The sequence below is a fragment of the Dermacentor albipictus genome, chromosome 5 (assembly GCF_038994185.2).
Source record: "Dermacentor albipictus isolate Rhodes 1998 colony chromosome 5, USDA_Dalb.pri_finalv2, whole genome shotgun sequence".
Lineage (NCBI taxonomy): Eukaryota > Metazoa > Arthropoda > Arachnida > Ixodida > Ixodidae > Dermacentor > Dermacentor albipictus.
This window is the reverse complement of record NC_091825.1, coordinates 7,134,129-7,149,801: the sequence shown is the minus strand read 5'-3', so window position 1 is coordinate 7,149,801 and position 15,673 is coordinate 7,134,129. Positions and strand designations below refer to the sequence as shown.

General features: G+C 50.6%; 1 protein-coding gene across 6 annotated transcripts in view; it reads right to left on the bottom strand.

Annotated features, from left to right (window-relative positions):
- Positions 1-15,673, bottom strand: part of Sting (transmembrane protein sting) — a 402,026-nt gene that overhangs the window by 168,871 nt on the left and 217,482 nt on the right. For all 6 annotated transcript variants that reach the window (XM_070538240.1, XM_070538242.1, XM_070538241.1 and 3 more), the window contains one exon: positions 4,982-5,077. In XM_070538240.1, coding sequence (XP_070394341.1) covers positions 4,982-5,077 — 96 coding nt within the window. The remainder of the gene's footprint in view (positions 1-4,981; positions 5,078-15,673) is intronic.

The following is a 15,673-nucleotide window of genomic DNA, read 5'->3' as shown; positions in this document are numbered from 1 at the left end:
CGCGTGTTCGCATAGCTAGCCAGCAAGACCGCGATGCCCGACGTTACAATGAACACCATCGATGCGTCTTCTACCAGCCCGGGCAAAGAGTGTTGGTTTGGGCTCCAGTACGCCGCCGAGGACTCGCGGAGAAACTTCTGCGACGATACTTCGGACCGTACAAGGTTCTACGACGCCTTAGCGACGTCTACTATGAAGTCGTTCCTGACAGCCCATCCTGCTCGAGGCGCCGTCAGGACCTGCCTGAGACTGTGCACGTGGTGTGCATGAAACCGTATTTTTCTGAATGGCATGGACACGCTCTGGTTTGCTGGACACCGGATGCTACCCGCCGAGCATCAGGACGATGCTCTTTCTGGAGGAGGGCAAATGCCGCGACGCCATCTGCGCCCAACCACGTTGACGAAAAAGACGAAGACCTCGTCTATATATATATATATATATATATATATATATATATATATATATATATATATATATATATATATATATATATATATATATATTGTGATGTCCCCTTTTATAACACATTTATTGAAATGTAGGTACCACTCCCCTTAATAATGCCCTGTGGGTCATGAGGGTATGTGAAATAAGTAAATAAATAAATAAATAACTAAATAAAAGTGAAGATGGAATAACAGTAGCTTTATTCAAAGATGAGGGAGATGCTATGCTTGAAAAGCTTGCAATGCTTTACATGCAATAAACTTTCAGATGCAGCAACTGGGGTGAAAAAATTGGAGGACGCTTAAGGTTCGCCTTCAAGAGTGGAACGTGACAGCGTTCCTGTCGACCCGCCAAGGGGTGTAAGACAATGGGCTACGGCGCAGCGACTACGCGCCCCGCATCGGACGCGGTGAGCGTCGAGCAACGCCGCGTTCGGCGCGGCAACGAAATGTGCGCCTGAGCAAGCGACGCACGCCTGAGCCGTAGAAACAGGTCGTTCCTAAGGCAACACCGCATTCACTAGAGGCGCTTTTGTACCGCTTTGAACAATTGAACTCGTGGCTCAGCAATAAAGAAAAAAAAAACTCGTGGCTCAGTGGTAGCGCCTCCGTCTCACACTCCGGAGACCCTGGTTCGATTCCTACCCAGCCCATCTTGCAAGTTGTTTTTTATTCATGAAGTGCCTGCTGCGATTTATCGCTCACGGCCAACGCCGCCGACGCCGACACCGACTTTTCTGCGACACGAGCTCCTTAACGCTGTCGCGTTAAAATATTGTTGCTGCCACATACATCGCTGAGCGATTTTCACTGCAAGGTTTCACATGCATTGAAGACGGCGCGATTTCCATCGGAATAAGCCCAAGGTATCCCCTACTGCGAACGTAATCATGTCTCTATTGTTACAATAGAACAACATGGAAACTATTAATATGTTTGATTTTATTCTGTAACATTTAAAGATGCTTTGTGATATTTATTAGCATTGAACCTTTACAATCGCTTAGTCCGAGATTGTGGAAACGCCACAGAAGACATGATGAAATAGATGACGGCAGGAAAGCCTCTATTTTGATGGCTTTTGCTGTCGGCCAGCCCGATCTCGCGCCGCTCGCTACGACTAAGCGATGGTATCACCAACCTGGCGGAACCCAGTCGTGGGGAGCTGTAATGATTGCGGCGGTCGCGGAATGACAGAAATCAATAAAATATATCGAGAAAGGGCCCATTTTTTAAGGAAGTACTACGGTACTCCTTTGCTCAAGAGATATGCATTAGTTGAAAGCGTGAGCACACTGTCACGCAACAACAGACACGTGAAAAAGCTGCATAACAAATACAAATCAAGCTCATGTGGCACCACAGAATATAAAAGCACGTCTTGCACAGAGCAACAACTGAATAAAGGGAAAATCAGACATCCACCCGTTCGTAGCAATTGCTACAAAGGAAACCCATACGGGTTCCTCGAAAGAAACGCCTCATAGGTGAAGAAAAATTCGTCCGGACCAGGACGAATTTTTCGACTATGAGGCTTTTCTTTCGAGGAACCCGTATGGGTTTCCTTTGTAGCAATTGCTATAAACGGGTGGATATCTGATTTTCCCTTTATTCATTACTTCTCTCCACCTTGCGGGTTTCCGCAGAACTACTACGTCAAGAGCAACAACTACATCAGAGCGATAATCCTCTGCATGTTTATCTGGGATAAATACTCAAAGCAACAAGGAGGCGCAATTATGAGTAGACGCCAAGCACGTCGTGTGCCATGAATGAAACGGCCATTAATTCCAAAGGGAACAAAGTGAACGACTGTTCCACTTGTAGCATATGATGCGTTCAGTATGAGAATGATGGACAGGAGCACGACGTTGCACGCATTCTGAGGCCGCCGCAATGGCGGCCACTGACGGAAGCACGGCACAGGTTGTAGGGGTTGAGGACGGACTTCGGGATGAAAAAACAAACTTGGGAGGTTTATTTTACATTATATACAGAGAGGTGAGAGTCAAGTAACAGACGTAGTCATTACGGGCCGGCAGCAACTCGGACGCTGCGGCCCGCGGCAAAAAGTTCGAGAGAGGTGAATCAGGGAATGCTCTAGAATCTCTGGAATGCTTCTTATAAACCCTTCGAGCACTGGAAGTCGCGTTATGTTTGACCAATGGGAGAGTCCCATCAGATGACGCCATTTTCGGCCAATGGTTGGCGCCCGCGCCGCGGTGCCACACCAGGCGGAGAGAGTCGCCGCTTGGTCCCCCTTGCTTGATCGCCGTCACAAAAGCCAGGTGGGGGCGACGCTGCCAGGCCTTCCCGGTACATCGCAGCCGTCTTGTTTCGGGACCCACTTTCCTTGCAACAATGCCGGGCTATCCCTTCGTTTTCTGGAAAACTCAAGCACTGAATAGCTCCACCGGCGGCGTACGAACTTGTTTGCACGTGAACTTGTGCTCGAGCGCTCCTCTGGAATGCGCTGCGATTCGATGTGGTCCGAGGGAACTCGAAGTAGCCTCAGGAAACGGCACCACATCTAACAAGGTAAATCGCAAGGTGGCATCCAAACGTTTGGAAAAGCAAGCAGCTTGTTTGTGTCCCTGGTTCGCTGCAGCATTTCAAAAAGCGTCGCAACAAGGCTGCGAAGTCACCGGTGAAAATCGTGTTGATGTCAACAGCGTCAGCAAGTAGATAGAGCAAAATTAGAATGACATCACAACAAGGTATGATCGCCGTGATAAATGCAAGAAATGAAAAATTTTTTCCATTGAACATCACTAAAAAATTAATGAGCCATTCCATTCTACGAATGTGGACGACCTGGGAAGCTGTTTAGTGCATGACACAGAAGTGACCCAGAATACTGAGCAAATGTATGAACAAATTTATTGTCCCAGTCTGTGGTCATTATGGCAATATAGGTATGCACACATTTGCGTATCACCTCTATTATCAAATGCGTGAGTCATGTAAGACAATGTATAGCTCATACCCCCTTAAATTGCCCCTCACCAGGCCCCATAGAAAATTTTAGTTATATGCTGGAAGTTGTTACATGTCCTCTGGGAGCGTCCTGCCAGAAAACTTTTTCAAATTGTCTCTTTAATAGCCGAGATATATTTCACTGCTACGAACCCATGATTTCAGTAGGCGAGCTCCACTGCCAAGCGAGACAGTCTCTCCACTTGCTCCATCTAGCCTCCACAAACGAAATTCCTTCCCTGTGTCCTCTCATACCGGAACTCGAGGACTGTTTGACGCATACGTCATGGACCTCGCCTTCATTTTTTTTCTCGCTTTTTTGCTGCAAAGCGCACGAATTTGCGCACTGTGCATGAGGAAACTTGACTAGAGGTATATATTGGTGCTACACGAATACTGAGGCAGACAGAAGTGAATCACAGAGCATGATCCCGCACTGGAACACAATAGAAAATGACATAGTTTCGGTGTCTGTGCACGGGATTGCACGACGGGAAACAAGTAGACAAAACGGAAGTACATCTTTCTTGGTGCGGTGCGAAGTAAAACAAAAACACGCAGCCATTCGGTTTGTGCGTTTTATTATTTCTCTAAGCTTTAATTCATCTATTCAAGCAACATATTAAACAAATAACAGATGTTGCCTTGCATAATTCTTCAAGTCACGTGTCACCCCGAACGACGTCACAGCACAAACATGTGTACGTAAGTGCACTAGCACGTGTATAACATCCTTCGGCTTCAAGCGCGGCGACCACAAGGAGAAGGGAAAACGGCGTTTGATTTGAAATTTCAGATCTTTCTACGGCATGTAGCAATGTGACATTGCAGACATGATCATTATCGCACATTGTATGCTCTGCGCTTGTTAGTTCACAATGGCCAGAACTGGTGGGGGGCAATGGCTCATACCCCCGTAAATGCCTACCCATTATGGCGACAGAAGCGAAGTGAAATGAAGTTCTACGCTTGAATAATGAGCGGCAATGGAGTCAGCTGTGGAATACGATGACGCTTGAGCCATTGCTGGTTATGATAGTTGTTTGCACAACGGAGCCCGCTGGGAGGAAGATGATGACGAACGTGCAAGCAGTGGTACTACAGCATTTGCGCGGCTGGCACCGAGAATTCTCCAACAGTGCTCTTTGAAAAAGTTGTTGAACACCTTTTGTCAAAAACATATGTTCCTATCCTTGTCCCTGGGGCCTCTTTGGGTCCCACATGTGACAACGGTAATTCAAGGATGCATTAGATGTCCCCAAGCCCAAAGGCGTATGCGCCATTGAGCTCGGACCACTTCTTCACTATCACTAGGATAGGCCCACATGGTTATTTGTTTTTGTCAACATCTCGGACACATTTCCCAGATCCTAGCTATAAACCGCTTCGCTGTAAAAGCTAATCTGTCAATTTACCATTCAGTGGAAAACTTTCCCACTCTTGCGTAATGCTCAGCCGGGCCATCGGGGTATTGAAAAGGTAAAGAAAAAGTGGGAAGGAAATATTTCATTATGTATATTCATCCACCTTTTATACAAAGCAGCATGTGCACTCACCCAGACGCAAAGCATGGTGACGAAAGCCACAAGTAAATGCACGTGACCCAGTCTTGTGAAGGTGCACCACAGCTCATGGGGATGTTCACGAACAATCTGCAAAGATAATAGACTGCTTTGTACAAGAGCAACTCCAGGGACACTTTACGCTCACCGATGTCAGTTTCACACAGCTACTGCTATAATGAAAGCAGTCTTGTCACATTTTTAATGCCATTGGCATTTTTACGACAATCCGGGAGCACGCTATCTATCTGTTTATCTCTCTATGTCTAATTATTGTCCTGCCAACATGGCTCACTGAGTTGTCCATGGTCGAATGGGTAACGTATCAGGGTGCTGCTCTGGGGAAGCAGGGTTCGAAACTAACCATCGCACAACTATATGCTAGTCTTCAGTGAACCTCTTTGACGCTGACATGGGCCACAGGGGATATAGCACTGGGTGTGTGGCACGGTGTACCTATGTGCCACTCTTCAATGAACTTCTTTGATGCTGACTTCAAGCACTAGGTATATGCCACTCAATCTGCACTGCCCTTCAATAATTCAATTTACGTAACAGTTGTGATTTCCTTTTCTCTTTCCCACGTGGTACAAGATTGGGAGTAAGCTACATGGTCGCGATCGCAGTTAGCGCAATGTTGTGTGCCATTGCAGTTGTCCGAGGGCTGATCGTGGTGACCCCACCTCGGACAGGTCTGGCAGCCTCGGCAGCTCTGTGAATTGCTGTCATATCGTTGGCATTTCAAGCACCTTCAAACTTGATAAAAAATTAAATTATCGGGTTTTACATGCCAAAAGCACTATGAGGTACGCTGTAGTGGGGGACTCTGGAAATTTGGACCCCCAGGGTTTCCTTAACGTGCACTTAAACCTAAGTACACAGGTGTTTTTGCAATTTGCCCCAATCGAAATGTGGCCGCCGTGGTCTGGATTCAATCCCGCGACCTCGTGCTTAGCAGGCCGACACCATAACCACTATGCAACTACAGCATTTTCGAAACTTGCTTAAATGATATTGCGCGACAAAATACTACACGGACGTGAGAGAAGACGACACACCAAGCGCACGTCCGTGTCGTTTTTTTGTCGCGCAATATCATTTAAGCAATGGATTACCAACTTGCCCGGAATGCTGCTCTCATGAAGCTTCAGAACACCTTCAAGCATTTCGGATGTATGGCCCGATGTGCATCTTAATGTATCCTGCCTTGATGGTCTCCGGCAGAACATCGGAACTGATTGTGTGAGTACGAAGTGTTTAGTTAGAATGTTTTCTCTCATCTTCATTCTTTGGACATTATTCCTGTTCTTGTCGCTCCATCGTTCTAGAAGCTCTGCCTCGGGCAGTTCAATCAAGTCATCTTCTGAAATGACACCTCAAACAGCGATAATTGTGCATGTGTTCGGTTATGGTCACTGGGACACCCCCAGTGACAGTAGATTGAATAGCTTTTCATAATGCTTCTGGTCTCTTAGTTCAAACAGAAGGTCACCACTGGCCATCTTCGTGGCTTTGTACCCTGGCCCTAGAGAGTCCATCAGAGATTTTGCCACAAGAAAGGCGAAATCATTCTTGCTGTTTTGCTGGTATTTGTGAAAGATTTCTTTCTTTGCCAAAGAACTTGAAAAAAGCATCGGTGCTCTGTGTTTGCCGAGGACGATCAAGAACTCGAGGGAATTCTTCTGCTATAGATATTGTACAGTCGAACTCGACTATATTGAACCCCTTTACATGGAATTATTCTACATATTGAACAATTTCTCACACGGCATAGTTACATTGGGTATAAATAGCAAAAATTGCGCTTACATCAAACAAAAATAGCAGTGACGGCAGATCTACCGAACGTCAAGCGGCGAAAAAGTGCCCCCAGAAGTTGGCTTCATCTCACGGTGCGAGGAAACCCGGCGGCGCGGCTCCATTCAACCGCTTTCCGTACTGTGACTGCGCTGCCTCGGGCGAGCCGTCGACACCCCACTGCGAAAAATGAACCTGGCCCATCGCAGCGCTTGCTCAGACAGCCAATCAGAGGCTCTTGTGCCCTCGTCGTGCATGATCGCGCAAGCAGTCGCAAGTGCGAGTTGTCTCGTTGTTTTTCTGGTTCAGTGTGTTTGCGTCTTGTGCAGTGGCGTAGCTAGGTCGTCTGGCACCCGGGGCCCATAGGTGTTCTGACACCCCCCTCTCCGGGTGTAGCCGGCGGAAAGAGGGGTGTCTTCAGACGTATATGACACCCCCCCCCCCCCTCACTGGCCCCTTGCACCCGGGGCCCACGGCCCCCCGGCCCCCCCTGTTGCTACGCCACTGGTCTTGTGGGCCTTCTACCGCAATGTTGCCACGATGAAGCGGCAGAATTCGCCTTTCATCGTGAAGCTCGAAATCATAAATCGGGTCGAACGCGGTGAGAAGTCGGATGTTCCAGCAGCGAGCAAGTTTCCGAGGAGCACTCTCAGCACGATCTTGAAGAATAAGGGGGAGACTAGGACTAAAGCGGCCAAACTCGCGACCAAGTGCCCATGCTGCCCGACACGTACGCACGGCCGTGTACAAGTGGTTCATCCAAAATTGCTTCAGACGTGCCGGCTTCTCCATGCTCGGTGATGACTATAAATACTGATGAATGCAACAAAGCCGTTGCCAGTGTTGCAGAAGTTTGGAGCGAGCTGTCAGAATTTCCGGAAGCCATTGACGAATCAACGGTCGACGAGTTTGTGAGTGCATATGATGGTGCCATGACCACGGGAGAGCCTGAAAACGAAGACTACATTGCCGACATCGTACGAGCACAAATGAAAGGGGGCCCAATGTGGAAAGCAACGACGATCCTTTGCTCACATCCTTCGAGGTGATCGGTGCACTCGCACTATAGTCCGGTGCTTCTGAGTGAATATGGAAGGTTGCGGCCTCAGGTGCTCTGTTTAGGCAATGTGGCGAAGTGCATGCATCACCGGCAGTGACATTGACCAAGCAGAAGAAAATACAGGGCTATTTCATGCGAAACTATGATAGTTTCATCAATAAAGTGATTTTATAAATGGTATGTGCTTTTCAGACGTCCACTTCTCTAGCAGGCTTATATAGGCCCTGTATGCGCCAGTTCTAGAACTCTGCTATAACCCAATATGTATAATCAAGGGTGGCTATACGAGCCACTGTGTGAGCCAACCAACGTTTGAGCAGTGGCACAAGCATGTTGACGTCGAGGTATGGTGCTATACTCGAGGGGCGCCAACGAGCCAGCTGTAGTAGATGACAACGAATGCGCAAGCAATGGAACGAGCCATTGCTGACGATGATAGTTTTGGCTCACACAGATTTGTTGTCAGAAATGAAAAATGCACGGAACCCTAACCATAAACAACTTTACCGCAATAGAAGACAGGAAAGATGTAAAAGAGAAAGAAAAGGGTTAGAGAGGGGAGACAGAAAAAAGCGATTGCCAATTTCCCCCTGGATAGATCACTCCGAGGGTGCCGCCTACGTGAAGCAGAAGCCAAAGAGGTATGCTGCCTCTGCCGAGAGGGGCCTTAAAGCGCAAGCACCCTGCAGTGGCTCAACCCCTATGATCCTCTTACCGCCTGGAAATTTGGAAGTGAAGAGAAGCGAAAAATGAACCATCCAATCTGTGAAGGTGCATGACCAGCGAAGCTTTGTAGCACAGGACGAAGAGGTGACACAGAATTTTGAACAAATGTACAAATAGCTTTATTGTCTTGATTGATGGTCATTGTGACGAAGGGTACGCACACGCATTTTTATACATCCGCAGTCATTAAAAATTCGTTATATACATGCCTGTTTTCATCTTGCAATATATTGAGGCAAAGAATCTGAGGCCGAAATATTCGCACCAACTGGCAGGGGCCAGTGCCATCAGCGCCTTTGCAGAGAAGTGGTTCTTGAAGGGGGGGGATGGAAAGGTTGACGCTGTTTTCTGCAGCCCTTGCGGGAGCACGGCTCAGCGTCAACGGGGGTGGGGGGGGATAGTGGGAGCAAAGGAGATAGGAGAGTAGAGGGTTAAAGGGTCGCCATGGCAGCGGCTAAGCAGTCCGGCAGGAAGGGCCCAGTGGGTCCGGTAGGATTGGTGATCTGGTGAAAGGCCAGGGGGCGGTGATCCAGCAGGAGCCAGATGATTGGGGCAGTTCGAGTAGCCTAGAGTGGTTTGGGTAGCCGTGAGGCTATCCGTCTTTGCAGAAAATCCTAGAGTCTCGCCGAGAGCCCCGACGAGTCGAGGTACTCGACAACACTCAGGAGGGCTGGTAGCTCGCTACGACCAGGGAAGAGGATGTCTTCCTGTCGTGTAGAAGGAAGCCCCAGTCGTCGGAACTCCTGCAGGAGACGGTCACGCTGCTGCAGGTAGGCAGGGCAGGCCAGCAGGAGGTGCTCCAGAGTCTCGGGCTCCCCACAGGAGGCACAGGCTGGAGAGGCGATGAGGCCGTGCCGGTGGCGGCGAGCACCCGTCCAACAGCAGCCAATCCTCAGTCGCAGAAGGAGGGAGGTCTCCCTGCGTGCGAGGCCGCGCTGTGGAAGTGGTCGCGGAGGGCGGCCCAAGGACATCCGCTTGTCCGGATGGCAGGCCAGCAGATGGCGCAGAGGGAGGGCCTTGTGAGAACGCTGGCGAGACGAACGGCAATAGAGCCAGCTGTGGAAGACGACGACGACGCACGTGTGAGCAGTGGCACAAGCGCGTTAATGTTGAGGGGCGCCAACGAGCCAGCTGTGGTAGAAAACGATGACGAATGAGCAAGCAATGGCACGAGCCATTGCTGACGATGATGGTTTTTATTCACACAGATTTGTTGACGCAAATGAAAAATGCACGGAACCCTAGCCATAAACAGCTTCACTGTATAAGAAGACAGGAAAGATGTAAAAGTAGAATAGAAATAAAAGGGTTGGAGAGGGAGGAATGGAAAAAGCGACTACCGATTCTCTCACCGCCCCCCCCCCCCCCCGGGTGGGTCACTCCGGGGGTGCCGTCTACGTGAAGCAGAAGCCAAAGAGTTGTGCTGGCTCCGCTGAGAGCGGCCATGAAGGCCCAAGCACCCAGCATTGGCTCAATCTTCAGGATCCCTTGCTCCCCAGAAACGGCTAAGCTGCACATGACTACACGAGCGAGGGTCCAACTCCTAGTGCTGCGGTATGTGATGTCGCAACACACTAAATACCTGCCCCTGTGAGGGAAAGGGACACTAATATCCTCAACTCACCCACTTTATGTCTAATTACACTCGTTATGATGTCAGTTACTGGCTATTGCTACATGTTAATTATCAGCACGAAGAGCTACCATTTAATACCATTTTATTATTCATACGCCTACAAGTCACATAAGTGAGCGTTTTGTTTTCCTAGAAGTAGTTACCAAGATGCCCAGAACTGCCAAATCCGCCAGAAGTTACTAAAGAAGACCTTGTATTCAAAAAAAAAAAGAAAACAGCAGCCCCTGTACCTTTGCCACACCCGCCTTTGTGATAACTGGGTTTGTCGCATCACCAGTCTAGCGCGCTATGCAGCTTGCACAGCGGCTGGTTGCAGCACCTCACATTCTTAGGATATTTCACGCATTTTACAGGTGCTACCTATCTATGTATTGTGGGGATGTGCGACTCTCACGCGTCCCCTGATATCTTGTTTTCCCGCATAGCTCCCGTCTCCTGTACTCTGGCTTCGCCGCGTGGCTTTACGGCGGCATTCGCTATTCTTGCAAGGTATAGTAAGAGAGACGGCGCGAGTGTTGCTTTACTAACGCCACCTAACGACGCGGTTGCTTTGGCGCGAAAAGGAGAAGGCTCTTCCTCTTTCGCTCGTGTTCGGCAAGCAGCGCGAATGTTCTGCGCGTGCACCAATCCATGCTTCTGCGAGACCGTCTCGCGAAGCCTACCCGGAATGGACGAACACGATCGTTCGAACGCGTTACCGTTCGCGTCACTGTACGGGCGGAAGACCAGGCGTTGGTGACCAGCATAGGGCGAACATATTCGCTCGCTATGCGGTCGCGGCGAGTAGGACTTCCGCGATTTACCGCGCGCCCATCGGCATGTATTGTGGATAGCAACTCGGCTAGCAGGCAATATTGTCACCCAGCTATGGCAACTAAAACAGTTTAGCACCGACAGACTGGGACAAAACGTCTGCCTTTAGCGATGGCTGGTCCTCGGAGAGCCCGCGCGCAACCACGAACTTCGTCGTTCTCGCCTTAAGGGTCCGGTGTCAACACGTGCAAACCTATTTCGCTTCATTGCTCCCCTCTCAAAAGCGACCGGCCCGGTCGCTTCAAGGGCAGCGGGCGCGCACTATGGGCAAGAGTGTCAACATGAAAAGACAAAAAAAAACACATAAAGGAATGTACACAATGCTGAAGCGGTTTGTGAGGGTTGCTTAGCCCTGGCGTGCGTAGTACGGCTTCATCCGTACTACGTGGACGACTTCAGCACGTGGACGGCGTCGGTTCGAACCAGGATCAGAGGTTCGAGGCACCACCTCGTAGTTCACATCACTGAGGCGGCGTACGACTTCGTAGGGGTCGAAGTAGCGGCGCAACAATTTCTCTGAGAGCCCGCGGTGCCGCATAGGCGTCCACACCCAGAAGCGGTCGCCTGGTAAGTACTGGACATTCCGTCGGGTCCGGTTGTAACGGCAGGCGTCGGCATTCTGCTGGGTGCGGATGCGATTCCGAGCAAGCTGGCGAGCTTCCTCGGCTTTCTCGACGAAATCTTCAGTGTTGTCATTCCTTGTGGTTCCTTGGTCTACCGGCAGCATGGCGTCTAAGGGGGTTGTAACGCGACGTCCGTAAACAAGCTCGAATGGTGTAAACTCGGTGGTCTCCTGCACAGCGGTATTGTAAGCAAACGTGACGTATGGCAAAATTTCATCCCATGTTTTGTGTTCCACATCAATGTACATGGAGAGCATGTCGGCTAATGTTCTGTTTAGGCGCTCTGTTAAGCCGTTAGTTTGGGGATGATAGGCTGTGGTCTTTCGGTGGTCGGTGTGCGTCAGTGTGACGACTTGTTGCAATAACTCCGCTGTAAACGCTGCACCGCGGTCAGTAATGAGTACAGCGGGTGCACCGTGGCGAAGCACGATGTTGTGGTCGAAGAAGCTGGCGACTTCAGCAGCAGTTCCCCGCGGCACAGCTTTTGTCTCCGCATAGCGAGTTAAATAGTCAGTTGCCACGATTATCCACTTATTTTGCAAGGAGGACGTGGGGAACGGCCCAAGAAGGTCCATTCCGACTTGCTGGAACGGCGCCGGAGGCGGATATAAAGGCTGGAGGAGGCCGGCAGGCTTGACGGGTGGAACTTTACGCCTCTGACAGTCACGGCATGTTCGCACATAGCGCTGAACCGATGAAAATAGGTGTGGCCAATAGTGTTTTTGCCGTATGCGCGCTAATGTCCTCGCGAAGCCTAAGTGGCCGGCACAGGGATCGTCGTGACACGCCTGTAAAACTTCCTCGCGCAGTGTCGTCGGAACGACGAGAAGGAACGTTTCCTGGCTGTTCTCGAAATTTTTCTTGTACAAGACATCGTTTCGCAGGCAGTACGACGTCAATCCTCGTGAAAGTGGGCGTGGGACAACAACGTCAGCTCCCTCGAGATATCGGATGACTGGAAGCAGCTCAGAGTCTGCACGTTGATAGTCAGCCATGCGCACCACGTCGACGACACCAAGAAACGGCAAATCTAGCTCCAAGTCGGAGGATGTCAAGGGAATAGGAGAACGTGACAAGCAGTCAGCGTCGCTATGCTTATGGCCGGATCTGTAGACAACAGTTATGTCGTATTCCTGGAGGCGGAGGCTCCAACGAGCGAGGCGACCTGACGGGTCTCGTAGATTGGCAAGCCAGCAGAGCGAGTGGTGATGACTGATCGCTCGAAATGGCCGGCCGTATAAGTAGGGTCGGAACTTGCTGATGGCCCACACGACTGCTAAGCATTCTTTTTCGGTCGTTGAATAATTAGCTTCTGCTTTTGTCAGACTACGACTGGCGTACGCAATTACACGTTCTGCGCCATCTTGCCATTGAACCAGAATGGCCCCGAGTCCTACGTTGCTGGCGTCGGTGTGTATTTCAGTTGCCGCGGTGGCATCAAAATGCGCCAGCACTGGAGCGGATTGAAGGCGTTTACGCAATTCGGTGAAGGCCTGCTCTTGTTCTTCCGTCCAAGCAAAGGGCACATCTTGTCGCGTCAGTCTCGTGAGCGGTTCAGCAATCCTTGAGAAGCCTTCAACGAAACGACGGTAGTAAGCGCAGAGGCCCAGGAACCGCTGAACAGATTTTTTGTCTTTAGGACGAGAAAACTCGCAACGGCAGCGAGTTTTTCTGGGTCTGGTCGTACTCCTTGGGCGCTGACCACGTGGCCTAGAAACTTGAGTTCCTGGAAGCCAAAGTAACATTTTTCAGGCTTGATGGTGAGGTTGGCCTTGCGTATTGCGGTAAGAACACTTCGTAGCCGGGCGAGATGTTCATCGAACGTGCTGGAAAACACAACAACGTCGTCTAGGTACACTAGACACGTCTGCCACTTTAGTGCAACGAGTACAGTGTCCATCATTCGTTGGAACGTAGCAGGGGCGGAACAGAGACCGAAAGGCAGCACTTTAAATTCGTACAGCCCATCGGGAGTCACGAAGGCGGTTTTTTCACGGTCACGCTCGTCCACTTCGATTTGCCAGTAGCCTGACTTTAGGTCTAACGAAGTGAAGAACTGAGCATGACGCAGACGGTCCAAAGCGTCATCCATCCGTGGCAGGGGATAAACGTCGCGTTTGGTGACTCGGTTAAGCCGTCTGTAGTCAACGCAGAAGCGGAGTGTGTTGTCTTTCTTTTTTACTAGTACGACAGGCGATGCCCACGGACTTGTCGACGGCTGGATGACGTCATCATTTAGCATTTCTTGAACTTGACGCTTAATCGCCTCCCGCTCCATAGGTGACACGCGATACGGATGCTGACGAACAGGCCGCGCCGACTCCTCTGTAACTATCCGGTGTTGCGTAACGGAAGTGCGCTGGACTTTGGATTCCGTGGAAAAACAGCCGGAGAATTCTGTCAGTAGGCCCAGCAGCTGATCCTTCTGGACATCTGCTAAGTCGGCATTAATGTGGACGCGGGTATACAGGCTGGCGTGAGCTGTTGCGTCCAGTGAAGTCACTTGTAACGTGCCGATATCGGAGAAGTCAGCAATTTCGTTCAGGAATGCCACAGCTGTACCTTGAGGGACGTGCTGATACTCATGGCTGAAGTTTGTCAACAACACTTGCGAGCACTTATTCTGTATTCGAACAAGGCCGCGGGCGATGCAGATGTGTTTTTCAAGCAGCAGCTGGATATTTGCCTCGGCAATACCCTCATAGCCGTCGAATGCGTCGCAGGTGACGAGGGTCAATACGCTGCTCCTTGGCGGCACCGTCATGTTCTCGTCAACAATCCTCAAGGCGTTGACATACGTGTCGTCAGTGCTGCTCCCTGCTAAGGCCTGCGCCGTCGAAAACGTTACCCGCGACTTTTGTAAGTTGATCACAGCTCCATTAGCCCGCAGAAAGTCCATTCCCAGAATTAGGTCCCTCGAGCAGCTTGGGAGGATAACGAAATCTCCGAGGTACGTAAACCCACGAATGCTCACTCGGGCTATGCATCTTCCTACCGGGGTTAGCAGATGTCCTCCTGCAGTTCGAATCTGCGACCCTGTCCACTCGGTAGAAACTTTCTTCAGCTTGCAGGCAAGGTCCATGCTCATAACTGAGGTGTCCGCTCCAGTGTCGATTAACGCCGTTATTTCTTCGTCGTCTATGGTGACGGGAATGTTCGACGTTACTACCTCTCGTAAGGTGTTCGACTCCGTCTGTACGTCTGCGTCGTTCTGTTTTCGTCGTTGTCGTCGTAGTGGAGGATATTGCGTACGGTCGTCGTCAGCGGCCTCACCTCCGGAGGTCGCTGAACTCAGTTTTCCCGACCCGCCGGGCTAGGCGAGCGGCGTCTCAGAGCGCCGCGAGTAAAGGATTGGCTTGGTGATGGAGACCTGTAACGAGCAGGAGACGACGAACGGGGCTCCGGCCATCGCTGATCAACATTGCGACGATTTGCGACGAAACTCTCTATATCCGGCGGTCGCTCACCAGGTCGTGGACGAGGTGCATTCGGCGAGAATCCACGAAGCCCCACATGACGATAAGGACACATTCTGTAGATGTGTCCGGCTTCGCCACAATGAAAACAAAGAGGTTTGTAGTCTGGGGTGCGCCAGACGTCGCTCTTCCTAGTCCTTGCTTCGGCGATGTGTGGTGGGTTGCGAGGCGGCATGAAGCTTACGTCCATTTGTTGAGTGGGGTGTACCATGCTGCATGCACTTGAGGGTGGCGGACGGCGTACTGCTTCAGCGTAACTCATTTCGGCGTGCGGTACCTGCTGTGGTGCCTCGTACTGTCCAGGAACATGGACGGCCTGTCGGACCTCGGCGCGCACCATTTCCGCAATGGAAAGTTGTCCCAGAGGGGCCGTGGTCGTCTGCATCTTCTGCAGTTCCTCCTTGACGACAGCCCTGATGAGTTCTCGCAAGGCGCCAACGTCGTTACCGAGGGTAACGGCAGAGAGCTCCCTTGAAATCACGGCGTCGCGGTTGTTTTGCCTGGCCCGCTGTTGAAGGGCCTTTTCCATAGTAGTGGCTTCGTCATGGAACTCTG